This window comes from Lepidochelys kempii, chromosome 1 (genome assembly GCF_965140285.1).
Source record: "Lepidochelys kempii isolate rLepKem1 chromosome 1, rLepKem1.hap1, whole genome shotgun sequence".
Classification (NCBI taxonomy): domain Eukaryota; kingdom Metazoa; phylum Chordata; order Testudines; family Cheloniidae; genus Lepidochelys; species Lepidochelys kempii.
In genome coordinates, this window is record NC_136380.1 from 199550514 (window position 1) to 199566670 (window position 16157).

The window sequence follows — 16157 nt, forward strand, 5'->3', positions numbered from 1 at the left end:
AGGACAGTTGAATAAAGTAACAAGTAAAAGTTGCTTTTCTCAGCATCCAGGACAGATCGGTACCATTGACAGTCGGCTTTCTCTGATCAGTTGATTTGTTTGTAAGATACATTATAAAGCTCTGCTGGAGACTTCCGAGAGCGTATCCCACAGAGGGTTGGAGGAGCCATTCAGTTAGCGTGGCATCAGTTTTGGTCAGGGGGCATGCTCTGGATCTGATCTCAAGGGCCGCTTCTCCGCAGCCTCCAAGTCTTCAGGGGACGAATGCTCACACGCCCGTTGTCACCTCGCCGGTGAGAACAATAGTCACTCGTGTGAACGCTACGGCAGCCCTGCCTTGGGCAGCAACCGCTGGGTCGGTGGGGGATTGACCCCCGCCCTGCACCAGGCACCGAGCGGTTCTGTGGGGATTACCGCACTCTGCAGCCCCGCTGCTGGGGACGCCGGACGCGCCTGATTACGCTGCCCCCCTCCCTCAGCACTCTGCAGCACCCGCCGGGTTCAGACGCCCCCGCAGCCCGTGTCCGGCGCGAGCGAGACGCCCCGCCCCGCCCCATCGTTCTCGGGTGGCCCGCAGCCCTCTCCCCCGCCCCTCCCTGCTGCCGCCGCCGCTGCTGGGGGCTGTAGTGCGGCGCAGCGCCCTGGGCGGCGGGAGCGGCCGGCGCCGGAACTACATTTCCCGGCATGCCGTGCTCGGAGCGCCGCTGGCTGGCGCAGGCGGCGCGCGGGCGGCTGCTCCCGCCATGTCGCTGCTGCTGCGCGGGGCTGGGGGCGCCCGGGGCGCGCTGCGTCCATGCTGCCCCTGGGGCCGCGCCGCCTCCCGCAGGGGGCTCAGCTCCTCCTCCGGCGCCGGGGTCCGGCCCGGGCGGCGCTCGCTGCTGGCCGGGCTGGCGGGGGCCGCGGCGGCGCTGGCCGGGCTGGGGCTGGCGCGGCGGGCGGAGATGGTGTCGCGGGAGCCGGTGGCGCCCAGCCTGGGGGAGGCGGCGGAGGACGAGGACGAGCTGTCCCGGCGCTGCGGGGATTTCATGGCCCCGCCGGTGAGCGGGCTGCGGGAGCTGCGGAGCCGGCGGCAGGACGTGCGGAGCCGCATGGAGATGCTGATCATGGAGACCCAGAGCCAGGTGTGCCGCGCCCTGGCCCAGGTGGATCGCGGCGCCGCCTTCACCGTGGACCGGTGGGAGAGGAAAGAAGGTGACGAGCCGCGGGGGCCGGGGAGCGGGGCCGAGGGGGCCGGGCCCGGAGTGGGAGCCTGGCTGCGCGCACCTGGGGGGTGAGTTGCACGCATGGTGGGCGGACCGGAGAATCCTTACGGGGTGTCTGTGCCCGGCCGCACGTACTCCGGGTATAACAACAAGTTGACAGGTGGGCGATCAGACCGCAAACCCACGGTGAAGCCGCACCCTGGGTAGATCGTGCCGACCGCTAAGATACGGGAGGGGATTGTTTCTCTTCCACGCTTTCCCAGCTTGTCATGAGCAGGGTGGGAAGCGGGTCCTCCGGGTGTTAATCATTTGGTCCGTCAGGGGCAGATCCGCACATCACATTACCACTGATCAAAGAAAAAGAGGGGTGCCAAAAGGAGGCATGCTCATGTGTGCATCATCTGGAGAATGTTGTATCTGATTGACCCTTCCTCTGGCCTCTTTCCTTTCCAATATCAGAGCTCTGCTGCACCCTGAAAATAAATTAGGAATTCCTAGGAACAGGTCTTTGTGTCTCTAGCAATTAAGCAATCACTTCCCACCCAGTGTAAAATAAAATGTGTTATGTTAAGCCAAAAAGAATGTTGAGTAATTCTCTTGTAAAATATTGCAGTCATCAGTTGTTGCCAAACAGGGTAGAGTTGTTTGAGGTATGGACAGATTCTGTTTTATTATGATGCTTTTCTTGTAGATACCACATTTCTGCCTCTACTCTCCAAGGCATAAATTCTGGGCATTTCTCACAGTCACACACAGATTCTAAAAGGGACGATATAAATGGTTAAGGCTTGAAAAATTTACCAGACACATACTACATAGAAAAACAAACCTACTGTACAAAAGAAGGCTAGGCCCTACCAGTGAGTCCAGAATAAAGGTATTAGTGAGAAGTCTGGCTCTATCCTGAGTCCTCTCCAGCTCCAGGGAAGAGAAGGGTTGCTGGGATTTCTACCAGGATGCTTTCCACGTACCCTGCTTGATGGGGGGGACCTCTATCTTCTGTATTTGCCTTTGATTAGTAGGTGTCTGATAAATGTGAAGATCCCTCTTCCTTGAATTGCAAGAAGTTGTTGTTTTCCATCTGCCCCCTCCCCCCAGACCTACCCCTTCTCAGTAGCCTCCTGACTGCTGGAGGCAAAAGAGAGGTTTATTTTGAATCCTCCTTTCTTCCTACTCCCTTTCTCCTGAACATCTCCAGTACTTGCATATATGGTTCCTCCTTGCTTTCCCAAGCAGCAGTGTGAAACTGACATGGTTTGTGACAGTTTTGTTATTCCATTCAGGGTTCTGAATAGCAGCAGAGAAGCTGAATGGAGCCTTCTTATTCAAAGACTACTGCTGCTCTGGAAAGTTATGAATAGCTGTGGAAGCAGCCGTGTTTCAGAGTAGCAGCCATGTTAATCTGTATTCGCAAAAAGAAAAGGAGTACTTGTGGCACCTTAGAGACTAACCAATTTATTTGAGCATAAGCTTTCGTGAGCTACAGCTCACTTCATCAGAAGCACAGAAGCTGTCTGAAAGTCTAGTGTAATCTTCCTGAATTCTCCGTACATTTCACAGATTCGCTTCACAATCATAAGAGCTAGATTTTTGTTTTAAATGAAACTAAGTTCTGTACAAGCCCCCGTACTTGCCAGGGAATATTTCACTATTCCTGCTGACAAGTGGGAGAGTGAGAATGGATTTTTCAAGGCTTCTAACTGATTTGGAGCAATCATAGTATTTTAAAATGAGAAGTTTTGATAAAATGTGTCCCTTAATGAGTGACAATGAATGACTGAGAATGAAGTGTGATATTAATTACAGTCTTTGGTTTCACTTTGGAGATGTGGAACGGCTTAAAACAAATTCAAATTCAGAAGAGAGTACTAATGGTACTTAAGCTGACCATTTAATCTTGCCACTTATGTAACTTGGGTCATCGGGAGGGTTTTTTATGGCGAAAACTCTGCTGCACAACTGAAGTCAAAATCTGGCTGTTTGTTTCTATTCACAGTTACAAGTGAGTCTGGTTTATAGTTCTGTTTCTAGCCAGGTTCTAGTAACTCCAGACTTCACTGTGTTTCCAGTGACCGAATACATGGGCTCTCTAGGTACTTCACACAATCTATAGTCAGCCTGTAAAATTCACTGCTTCAAGAGGTGATTGTCAAATAATAGAGGTGGATCTGTAAAAGAACTAGATAATTTTATCATCAACATCATTTGTAGTTATTCAAGGTAAGCAAAGGAGTCAAGATAGCTCTTGAAGATCTAATGGTCACCTGTACTCTATTAGTCAGTGTTAAGAATTGGCAGGATAAGATGCTTCTGAGACCAAAACTTTCCTGGGCTTGTGTTTAACAGGTGGTGGTGGTATCAGTTGTGTGCTCCAGGATGGCAACGTCTTTGAGAAGGCAGGCGTCAATGTTTCTGTAGTATCTGGGCATCTTTCCGAGGAAGCAGTACAACAGATGAGAAGCAGAGGGAAAACTCTGAAGACCAAAAATGGTAAAACGTTCTACTTAAAACCTAATTGAACCTACAGTGAATTATTGTGTTGGAGACAAATAAGTCCAAACTTCTCTTATCTATGTTTTTATAAACTGCCTTACCCCATCAAACGGATCTTGAAGAAGGCCACATTTCTGAATTAAATTGTCTCTCTTCTCAGTGCTCTACAACTCTTCCTATAGCATGCATGACAGGTTCTAAACATGAACACTCACCTAGGAAGCTTTCAAATCTCCAAAGATTTGAATATCAAAATAAGTTTCACCTCCCTTGTCTTGTTGCTCTATCTTGAGGACAAAAGAAGTGCAGGCAAATTTGTTTGAGCAATTACAAAATCCAGATTAAAGAGGAAAAGGTATGTGGACTATTAAAACAACCTCAAGGTGAAAACAGCATTCATTAATATGATGGCATGTTATGTTTGCCAGAAGAATTATTTTAACTCTTGGCTCCTATTAGCCTTGCAATAACACTAAAGTGTAGTTCAAGTCAAAAAAGGATCCAGTAAAAATGTCATAGTATTCCATATTCTGCCTTCATCTCATATTTGTTCATGAATAAAAATCTTGTTCCGTTACACACAACCCCAGTACAAAAGTACAATTTAGGTTTCTGTTTTTCTAAGGGAACTAAAGGGAACTCCTCCCCTACCCCAAGTCAATTAGAACTTGTTGAGTTGTTTTGTTGCTGAAACAAAAGGCAGAATAGAACCCAGTTTCTCCTGGTCTCCATGCGGTCTTAGTAATACTTCTTTGTCACTGCAGTAAACCAGCATAACTTGGAAGATGCGCCTGGAGCAAGCTTGTAAGCATTTACACTGCTATTTTTGGGTCTCTTTTCTGACCATAAATACACTGTCATAAACGACAGCTCACTGTTGATAACTTGAGCTTGCTTTGCATTTCTCAAATTCCAAATGTTGCTGTTTGTTTGGAGGAGAAAATTGCAAGAGCTGGTATTGTGCTTGTGTGCTGCATTTCAGCATTCACTAGATCTTGATTCTTCAGCTAGCTCCTATGGTCAGACCCATCTAGTAGACATGCTGACTTCAATGACACACCATGCAGAGCCAGTTGCAGAATTGGAGCCATAGTTTGGAAGCCTTCAGGATAAAAGGTGCTGCATGTAAATTGTTCCCGTTCTTAACTACTGCTTTTTATGTATGTGTTGCTGTCTAGGTAAATTGCCTTTTTGTGCCATGGGTGTAAGCTCCGTTATCCATCCAAAGAATCCTCATGTTCCAACTATACACTTCAACTACAGATACTTTGAAATTGAGGAAGCAGACGGTAAGATTTATAATGGTCTGGAGTGTGTACAAATATGGAGTCAAACTTTAAGGATGGAACGTGAGTTAGTGGGTAAAGCACAGGATTACGAACCCTTCTAATTCTGTTTCCAGCTATGCCACAAATTTGTTGTGTAGCATTGAGTAAGTCACTTAACCTCTGAACTCTTGTTTATGTATCTGTAAAATAGTTGTAATAGTTGTATCTATCTTGCAGGTTTTTGCAACTTAATTACTGTTTGTAAATTGCTTCTGACTAATGTGGTTATATAATGTACATGTTATAATTGTTTGTCAATAAACTACACTAAAACATAAATACTTAGAAAAATGCCAGTAATCTCCTAGATACTTTTCCATGACTGATCACTGCAGACCAGACTGATTTTGTCTTTCTCTGTGTTTTAAAAACGGTGGGCATGGAAAATGTTGAAATGTGACTGTGCACTCTAAAATATGCAGGCAGATAAAAGTCATGGCAGAAGAATTCTATATGAAATGAGGTTTATTCACAAAATGGCAGGAATTAGAGCTTGTACATATATATAAACAAGCTCTGTCTCCTGCCACTTCTGTAAATAAACCTCATTTCATATAAAATTCTTCTGCCGTAACTTTTATCTGCCTGGAGATAGATAGATATAGAGGAAACTTACTGCCTTGTAGAGCAGGGGTTTCCAGATGTGGACCCCATCTTAATGCAGTGTGTCTCATAGAGACCACCTCTCCATTCACTATCATACCACCTATTTTCCCTCCCCTCCCTGTCCCATAACTTCCTTGTTGCAACTACATCAATTGCTTTCATGGCAGAACTAATATTAGGAAAGTACTGAGATTATTTTTAACTTTATTTTAATGAAATTTATCAATAGGACTCAAGGAGGAGCGACACCATGTGACCAGTCACCGGTGGTCCATGGACCACAATTTGCAAAACAACTTTTTATAGGAATTGACTCATTTCCCTGCTCATTCCCTTCCTGCTGCAGGGTTAACTTAAACTAATATACTGTATGTGGCTCCTGACTATCATTACAAACCTGAGAGAATTTTTTTTGTAAGCCCATTCAGGATAATAACTATAAAAGACTAACCTTGTGCAATTGATACCACATGAGAATGGGCAGTAGTCAGGTCAACTGATATAATGCTGTACAAACTTTCCTGCTTGGAGGTTTATTTAATAATTGTCAGGATTCATGAGTCATTTTCACCCATATAATATTAGTTTAAACTAAGCATTTACAGTGCTACTTTTAGGTACTCTTGAATTTAATGTTTGAAAGTAGTTGCAATTGTTAGTTTGTATCTGACACCTACCCTTGTATATCATTTGTGTTTGGAAATAAAGCAGTTGTTGCATGTCTGTCTTTTGTAGGCACTAAGCAGTGGTGGTTTGGTGGTGGAACAGACCTGACTCCAACTTACTTGAATGAAGAGGATGCTGTTCATTTTCACAAAACTCTGAAGGAAGCTTGTGATCAGCATAATCCAGAACTGTACCCCAAGTACAAGAAGTGGTATGTGTGGGAGGCGTACTTGAATTGTTTACTTTGGGTCAGATTTTTTTTTCTTTTTTTTTTTCATTTGTGGGAAGGAAGAGGTATCGCACAACAGGCCGTGCTAATGCTGTTGCTTTAAGTTGGTCATTCGCCCACCTCACAAAGCTATTGGGAATCTTGGTTAAGCATCTGAGAGTGATATATAATTAGTCTGGTTTATCAGGGCCATGTTCTGCCCTCTGAGATATATATGAGCAGCTCCCAGTGAACCTCTGCTGGAGCTGCCAGTGTGTATCTGGGTAAAATTTGGCCAGATATGTTTGTAAAGCACTTGGAGATCTCCATTATTCATATGGGACAATATCTCAAATTTGAGTGTCTAAAATTGGGCTCATAAATCGATACTTGTAGCCTGTTTTCCAGAGTTGCTGTGTGACCCCATATCCCTGTCCCTGCCACAGATCTCCTGTGTCAGCTTGGGCAAGTAACTTAACATATGTGTGTCTCATTTTTCCCCACTGGTAAAATAGAGGAAAAAAATAAATGCCCCTGTGAGATAGATGGTAAGGGTCAACTTATTACACCCTGAAAAGAACTGAGATCCTCTGAAGGGAGTGACTGCTGTAGAATCACAAACTAATTTGCTTGCTGCTCTTCATTGAAAAGAGAGTTCTCTACTATGATATGGTCTGTTTGCACTAATAATGTTTTTAATTGCTCTGTTTGCATAATATTACTTGTTGCTGACCTATCTCCTAATAAATAATACTGTACAATATGGCACAATGTCTGACACATGTAACTTGTGCAGGGTTTAGGTGATATAACTCTAAAGAACACACTCGCCCTCTGTTGCAAAAACATTCCCAATTGTAATTATACATGAGTGAAATTGCCAGCTGCTTTATTTATTGATAACAATGCCTTTCAGTCGTGCCTGCTGCCTTCCATATGAGCATCTCAAAGCACGTTACAGATATTAAGCAATTAAACCTAGACCTTCATTCCAGTGCCCTAATTACAAGACCATCTATATCTCCTTGTAACACAACACTACTCAAGCATATTTTTATTTATTTTGTATTTCTGGAGGGAGGGATTGGGGGAAAGTAGCCAGAGATACAGGTATTGGCAGGGGTAGAGGAGGGAGGGAATGTCAGAAAGCAAAACCGTAGACAACTTTCTTCTAGTCTTTATGAAATAGTGTTAGATGTGAGGAGCCACAATGTGGCATCTTAATTTTAGACATTCAGAGCTGCAAAAGACCTGTTGGTTTACCTTGTCCATTCCCTGCCAATGGAGGATTGCAGACCAAAAGTGCCTTGTCCAATTTAATCTCTCTTGTGAATGTGTCAAGCAACTGGGCTTTCATGCCTTCCCCTGGGAGACTATTCCACAGAGCTCTCTGGTGAGAAACATTTTATTTATGGTTCAAGCTGAGAAACTTGCTTCTCTTTTCATTCCTCTGCTCCCAGATATCCTGTACCTTGTTAGCCCTTCCTAAACAATTCCTCTTCCTCGTTGGGGCAAGACCCTCGGGTGCAATTGTCAAAAGGACTCGGAGGTAGTTTAACTCTGCTCTCACTGAAATCCGTAGTAAAACTCCTATTGACTTCAGTGGGATCAGTTGGGATAGCACTGCACTTTTGAAAATCTCACCCCAGCATCTTTGCTGTCAGACAAAGCAGCCAATTACTGGGCTAAATTATATTACTCAGAACTAATTAGGGTGCTTTTTTTGGCCAAGGAGGGAAAGGAGTTTGTCCTTGCTGCATGCAAGGGGAGCATCCTGCTTTGTAAACAGCTGCAGCTTTCAATGACAACTGCATTGGAAGTTCAGCTGTACATCACTTAAAGACACAGATTTAAACTGACTGTCTCTCTCACTTTGGAAGACATAGCTGATGGCGCCCTTTAGTCTTAAAGCATAATGGATTGCTTGCTGCTCTGCATCCAGTGTCTTATCTGCCACAAGCTATGGTATCCAGAGGAAGGGTAACTTCTTTCTGTAAGCTGCCAGCCTTTGTCTGAGTTTGAGAGATAAAGTGGGTGGTGTGCGTTCATTTTTGCTGTTATCTAGGAGGCACGCTAGTTAATGTGCATGTGATGATCTTCTCTTCGAGGAATCTCTTATCTAGTAGGCTATATCCAAGTGCTTCTGTACAGGTTGTTACAGTCCCTTTACTAGATGAGAAAACTATTCAAGCAAGCTACAGAGGTTGAGGATAGCCAGTAGTGTGGGGTATGTCTGCTTAAAGCGTTGACAGATATCCACAAGGAAGGCTGTACAACCGTTACTCATTATCAAGTGATGTATATGTATGCAGGGGGGAGGAGAGAATCTAGTGGAATCAGCATGCACTTCCTTGTTCCTTACTCAGAAGGCAGCCTCAGGGAGGAATACACTCCTTCTCCTCCCATGAGGAGGGGAGATGAATCACTTCCTTCCTATGCAAACAGCCCAACACTCGTGTTTGGTTTAAGAAGCAGTTGTCTAGGGACATACGTGCTGCCCCTGAACCCAACTTTCTCAAATGGAAAAGCTCGCACTTATACTTGCTGTGCTAATTTCTGTCCTAAGTGTCTCATCAGGTTTATACTGTACTCTATGCTCTTCTGTTGAGTTTCACACACTGTCCCACTGCTCTCTAAGGCCTCGTCTACACTGTGGGGGGGAATCAATCTAAATTACGCAACTTCAGCTATGTGAATAACGTAGCTGAAGTTGATGTACTTAGAGCTACTTACCACGGTGTCTTCACTGCAGTAGGTTTACAGCTGACGCTCCCCCGTCGACTTTGCCTGTGCCTCCTGCTCTGGTGGAGTACCGGAGTCGACAGGAGAGCGCTCGGCGGTCGATTTATCGCGTCTTCACTAGACACAATAAATTAACCCCTGCTGGATCAATCGCTCTAGAGGTAAGTGTAGACATTCCGTAAGTTTCACTCTGCACCCACCTTGGAATAAAAAGCTGATTCTCCCACCCAAAGAGAAATGTCTTTCAATTTACAGTAACTTTTCCATCTCAGTGCATGTATGACCCCATATTTTTGTTTTTATTGCTTGAGAGCAGCCATTTCGGGCAGATGTTATGAGATTCTAGTACTGAGAGGGAGAGACCTTGGAGGAACCCTCAGGAAAGGAGATACTGTCCTCTTTTGTCTCAAAATGCACAGCCTGACACTAAGACTTTCTCATTCTGTCTCAAACTTGAAATTGGGCCTGCTTTCATGGGCAAATGTTGCTAAGATTTGTGAATCTTTCAAGTGTTTTTAAAAGAAACTAGTAAAATTGCAAAGGAGAAAGTGTTTTTAGGGAGAACGTGAAATGGCAAAAACTTGTGTGCAATCTTCCACAAAATAAAATGTGAATTTTTATACAGCTCTGGAAACAAGGGCTGCAGAGATCTGTCAGATGTACCTTGGTAAGATTTTCCCCCAGTTTCCTTGGTAAGGTGAAAGGTGTGGACTTATAGCCTTGAAGACTAATGTTTGCATACATAGCCACGTATTTCAAAATCTGCTATTATGCTTGTGTGTACATGTGCAGTAGCAGATTTTCTTTTTAAGATAAGCAGTGTTATGCTTCTTTATACTGAGAGTATGATTTAACCCTTAATGGCAGCTAATGTAGAGCCTAGTCCTGCATGGTGCTGAGCACCTTGAGCTTTCCTTTAAGCCAATGGGCAAAGAGGGCATTCAGTATCTTGCAGGATTTGACCTTTCATCTGCATTTCACCTGTCTAATGTCTGGGGTTTTGATTGTTTTACTCTGAACTTAATGCACTAGCCTTGACATCTGGTTGTTGCTTCTTCCAGGTGTGATGATTACTTTTACATCAAGCACCGTGGAGAGCGAAGAGGGATTGGGGGCATATTCTTCGATGATCTGGACTCTCCCTCAAAAGAAGAAGCATTTCAGTTTGTGCAGAGTTGTGCCAAAGCCATTGTGCCTTGCTATGTTCCCATTGTGAAGAAACACTCCCGTGACCCTTTCACACCAGAGGAAAAGTTATGGCAACAGCTTCGCAGAGGGAGGTGAGTAATGCAGGAACAAAATGTAACATAGTGGAGTTGGGGAAAAGGAGAAAGTGAGACTGGTTCCTCTATGTCATGACACTAGGGAAACTTGCATGTGTCTGGAAAAGTTTTTCCAAGAACTCTTTTGTAACATTCCCACGTTGAATCTTTGCAGATTCACAAAGTTAGGTTTTTTTTTTTTGGTTTTTTTTTTGGTTTTTTGGTTAAAAAACATAAAAGAAATGCAGTTGTACCAATTTAAGTAGGATATTCAGGGTTGTTGTGTTGGGTTTTTTTGGGGTGTTTTTTTTTTTTAACCTTTTAAAGGACTTCAGGCTAATTCCATTTTAGAAGTATAGGATCCTATACTTCTTTGCCAGTACAAACTGAACTCTTCATAGTGAATAAAGTATTTTTTGCCTTAAGAGATTTCTTTTGCATAGTCTGAAATCCTTGGAACTCTCAAGAGTTCAAAGAGAGTCTCTTGAGCACTGCCAGTGATGCTCATTATTAAAACATGAGGTTTTTAAACTAAGAGGAAATTGGCCATCCCTACTGGTACAGCGCTTGTGTTTTAATGTTCTGTAATGAGGTGAGTATGGGGACAATGGTAAATAATAGACTAGGAAAAATCAGGCCATCCATTTCCTGCATTTCTTAAAAGTAATAAAGTGCTTTATGTAGAACGTTCCTTTTTAATTTCTCTCTCACCTTAGAAGAGGCCCATCTTTATGATAGTGAAATTTAGTGAGGCAAGATGTCTTGCAGGATAATATTGTAGGTGGGCTTTCAAATGGCTTTTGTCACTAGATACAAAATGAGAAGGAGCTACTGCTTATATGGCACTCCTTAAATACCTTGCTCTGGCAAAACTCCTTCTCTGTTGACTTAGAAATTCTCTGTAGCATAAGAAATCTGAAGGGACTGAGAATCCCCTGTAAATGTCAGCTGTAATCCTATTATTAATTGCTGTGATACGTACTTCTTTCCTCCTTTTACTCCACCATTTCTATTCAAAGCATTTATTGCTATTTCTTATTGTCCGGCTTCCTCCCTTTCTTCAAAGAAAGTGAATGAACCAGTAAACGAATATAGAAGATATAGAAAAGAATAAGACTGCATTTGAGTTTTGGTCTCTGTCCTACAGCCTTTACTCACCTGAGCAGTCCTACTTACTTTAATGGGACTACTCACATGAGCAGGGCATTGTAGGATCAGGCCCATAGAATGGTTGTGGCAAACTCTGGAGGGTTATGGGAAAATGGGTTTCCATTAGGTTGCAGCCAAGACCCTACTAGGCTGCTGTTTGATCTCCCTGCAGAGCCTTGGGCTAGGTTATCTTCACTCCTCTGCATGAAGATAAGGAGTCCCTCCCCTCACTGTCCCTCTCTTAAAGTGTCTGGTTGTTAAGATAGCCGCTTCTGAATTGTAGGGGCTCTTTTCAGTGCCGTGAATGCTGGAGCAAGACAGTGAAAGCAGAGTGGCTGCTTCTGTGCCATGCAGGGTCCTGCAGGGTCCCTGCACTCTCCCATTTGAGGGGCTGAGGCAAAGAACAATAACAGAGACAGCTGGGCCACAACAGTGCTTCAGGTGTCCCAATCTGCATGTTGACCACTGCTTATGGAATACACCATGTGCCTCAGGAAGTGTCTCCGAGCTTTAGCATTTAGGTGGGGATTGAGCTTTTTGTAATCTGTCTTGAATGCTTTCCACTAAAATTTTATCTTAATTCCCTTCTTTCTTAATTCTGTACAAGAGAGTTGTGTCCACTTTTGCACTGGCAGGTGCTACCTCATTCCTGTATTTTAAATCATGAAGTGAGGTTCTTGTCTTTTATATAGCTTTTACTTTTAAATCTCTGTCTATAGCTACTCTTGGGGTCAATGCTTGGAATTTTGAGTGGGTGTTTTAGCCCAGCAATTCGGGCAGGACAAGCCCAGTACAGCCTGGACAGAGTTCAGACAAGTTTTGGCAGTGGGGGCTGGGGTGGGGTTGGGAGGCAGGTGTTACTGAACAACATAGCTTCCTTTTTCCAAATCCCCTGCCTCACACTCTCTGCCACTGTTCTGGGATGCTGGGCATTTTATAATTCCCTGCAGCTGACTCTGCCCTACACATCCTTGTATAAGTGCTGGGTAGCTGCAGGTCTTTCTCAGAGGGAGACTGTTTACCCTTTCCCTATTAGCTATAGGACAGGGCCACCACAGATCCTTACAATAGTCAAAAGGGAGTCTTGCTGGATGAGCTCCTTTGGAAAATGTCCCCTGTTGTGTAAAGAACTGCATGCTGGGAAGATCAGTGTTTTAAGGGCACGTGGCCCCTTTGGACAGAAAGGTTGCCCAGAACATGATGGCTGTAAATTTATTAAGTAGCTGTTTCATTAGAAAACTTCATCTGGAGATTTGCTAAAGATTTTGCTGCCTCCATCTTGTATCTTATTTAGGAGGCAAATATGGCTTCAGATTGTAACTGTGAAGAGTTTCTATTGAGAGTTTAACCAGACTGCATATTGTGCATTGCCTTTGTGGTTATTGGTGAACTGGGTCTGTGGCTTGCAGGGTTGGTTCCAATATTCTCTCAAATAGTTGTTCAAGAATGGCGTAGACGTTCACTGTTGAGTCACTGAGTTGACAGTGAATTCATTTGACTTATTTGGAAACCTCCCGTTCTTGTTTTGTGATGCCTGCGAGTGCAGTAAAAGTCTCTACTTCCTGTTGTTGTTCACAGGGGGACAAGGGTACATATTCATTCCTGCATATATGCTGCAGTGGGACAGCTGGTCCCCAAACTGGTGTTCTTTGTTCTGGTGTCTTCAGGGTCAAGGAGACTGAAACACACTATTGTTTGCAGCCTTCTGCTACTTGCAAACATCAACCTGTGTGACAATAAATTTGTTTTTGTGCTAACCCTTTGTGTCTGTGTTATTCCCCCACAGGTATGTGGAGTTCAATCTTGTTTATGACAGAGGTACAAAGTTTGGCCTTGCAACGCCAGGATCTAGGATTGAAAGCATTCTTATGTCTCTGCCACTGACTGCCAGGTAAGGGAAAAGTTGCATGTTTTTCACATGCTAGAACACTTTTCTTTCCTGCTGTCCAGTCTTGGCCAGGTATTGGCAGCAGGAAATGTACCTCATACATACCTGCAGACCATATATCACTCCCCAATCCTACTTTTGTGAAACCAGCATGTTGCTGGGGTGGACTGATTTTATATGCTGAAGTACTTGGAAACTGCTTTCCTTCACTACCTGAAAAGTAGTTCCTAATAAAAGAATGAGAAAATGGAAAAGGTTAAATACTCTCTACTGCTTGGAATATTTTTAACTATTTTTTCCACAGCCCCCCATACACTTTTATGGTTCCCTGCCGTTTCAGCAGCAGCTTGTTGCTTAGTGGACTATTTTACCTTCATTTTTAACCTTGGATTATTGCAGAGCTCTTTATTTATCTTTGACGCTAGACAATGAGCTAAGCAGTGGGTGAAAGGACCACATGCTGCAGTTTGGTGTATTGGGGCAAGAGGGAAGCTGAAACCTACGGTTTCCCCCCCTTAGCTGTTGAATATAATGGGCGTAGGAATATGCGTTCCTAACTGGAGATGACGTTTCAGTTGTGTGTGACTATGCATCCACAGAAAGGCCCAGCCATCCACGTCCAATCAGAACACAGCTTTGGACAAGTGGTGTCCAGCCAGCCAGACTCTAATAGCTGTATTCCCTCTTTGTTGTGTGCAGATGGCAGTACATGCACACGCCGCCAGAGAAGTCCAGAGAAGCTGAAATCCTGGAAGTCCTGCGCAATCCCAAAGACTGGGTGCACTGATGAATAGTGTGAGGGGGATGCTCAACTATAAGCAAACAATATGAAGTCTTACCAACCATTTCACTCAAACTGCCATGGCCTGGCAGTTCCTGTCTGGAATTATGATGTTCTCACGTGCCTTAAAAATGTTGTAAACTTGTCGTCCTTTGCATGGTGGTGAAGTGTTTCACTGGCTGGCCCACTTTTCTCTGTCTGTTGCCTTGTGGTGGGTACGTGAGATATTAGTAGGACCAACTGATGTGTTCAGTAACTGTTTCAATTTGTCTAAACACACAATGGTATAAAATACTATAAAATGTTCCCCTAAAGAATTAGTGTTTTCCAAGCTAAAGGTGAATTGTGCCCTAAATTACACTGCTTGCTGTTAGGAAATTCACAGGAAATTTTAACATTTTAAAAATAATGTTCTTATTTGTTTCACAGTTAAATGAGTCTCTCTGTTCTGGTGCGTATTAAACCTCTTTTTAAATCCAGTTTCAAATACTTTATATCACAGTTATTTTTCATTAAGGGACAGATTTTTAAAGGTATTTTGGTGCCTAACTCCCATTGACCTCAGTGGGAGTTAGGCACACAATTCGATTGTGTGCCCAAATAACTTTTTAAAATCTGGCCCTGCATTCCTAAAAATGTACTAGACAAATGCAATTCCATGGAGTGGTGGTTGCTTTAAAAAACACATCGAAAATCCACTGAAAGCAGGTAGGAAACATTTTACTCTGGGCAAACTAAGGAAGATTAGCTACCTTGCCTTTATTCAGACCTACCAAGCAGAGCTATGTTAAAGACAGACCGCACAGACAAAATAATGAAGCCATACATTTTAAGGAAGGTGTTTTTACTTTAATCATATCCCAGCCATCAAGACTGCAGTGTAAAAAATGTTTTATCAATGTGCTTTGTAGATCAAAAATCCTCTAAGATGTATTAAAATTCACCTTTCCACTAAAATAGAGCAAAACATATGTTTAAGCAAAGCGCTGACCCAAAAGAGGAGGAAATCCATCTATATACTAATTTTTGCACTAGGTTTTATTTACATGAATGTACTTCTGAGATAGTGTCCTTCACTAACTGCTGACTCTGAGGCTTTTAGGGGATGGTGGCAAAGATTGTAGAGAACACTTACTAAAAGAGGGAAGTTGTGACATGCTGCGCTCTACACTCTCACAGAAGAACATCCAACATTGTTAAATGCGGGTGTCTAAAGTTAAGCACTGAAATCCAGGATGCATTCAAAGCCCCTCTCTCCCCAGCCCTTGATTATGTGGAATAGTACCTTACTCCTTGAGTAACTCCGTTCATGTCAGAGGGACTACTTGAGGAGTAAAGCACTACTCAGTATGAACAAGTGACAGACTCTTGCCCTTTCCAGGTCCAAGTATCTAAGGGGGCTTGGTCTAAATAAAGCTGCACCAGTTTAGCTAAAGGTCTGATCTTAAACCAGCTTAGTTAAACTGGTGTAGCTTTGTGTGGCACTATTATATTTACTTCAGCCTGGCTTATAGAAGCTTAGTTTGCACTGACAAATTGAAACCAGGCATAAACAGGTATGAATGGTCACATAGAGACTTGCACTAGTTAACCTGGTTTACTAATTCAGTTAAAGTTAAACCAATGGGCAAACCCCAAGTGGACTGACTTTCAAAGGTGCTCAGAATCTTTGAATATCAGGCCATTTTTTTTAAAGGTATTTTTAGAAACCCAAATCTGAAAAATGTGCCCTCTTTTGTTTTAGCAAGATGGTGTTTGCAGCTTTCTTCTGTTTGCTATTTGACTTGTCATTTGACACTACTGTGAAACTGAATAAAGTGGCTAGAGCTGCA

General features: G+C 43.5%; 1 protein-coding gene across 1 annotated transcript; it reads left to right on the forward strand.

Annotated features, from left to right (window-relative positions):
• Positions 1 to 699: 699 nt before the first annotated feature.
• On the forward strand, positions 700 to 16157 carry CPOX (coproporphyrinogen oxidase). Its single transcript, XM_073307878.2, has 7 exons — positions 700 to 1191; positions 3549 to 3692; positions 4874 to 4984; positions 6365 to 6506; positions 10307 to 10525; positions 13443 to 13547; positions 14244 to 16157. The coding sequence occupies exons 1-7, from the start codon at positions 744 to 746 to the stop codon at positions 14329 to 14331; spliced, it is 1257 nt and encodes a 418-aa protein (XP_073163979.2). The 5' UTR covers positions 700 to 743; the 3' UTR covers positions 14332 to 16157.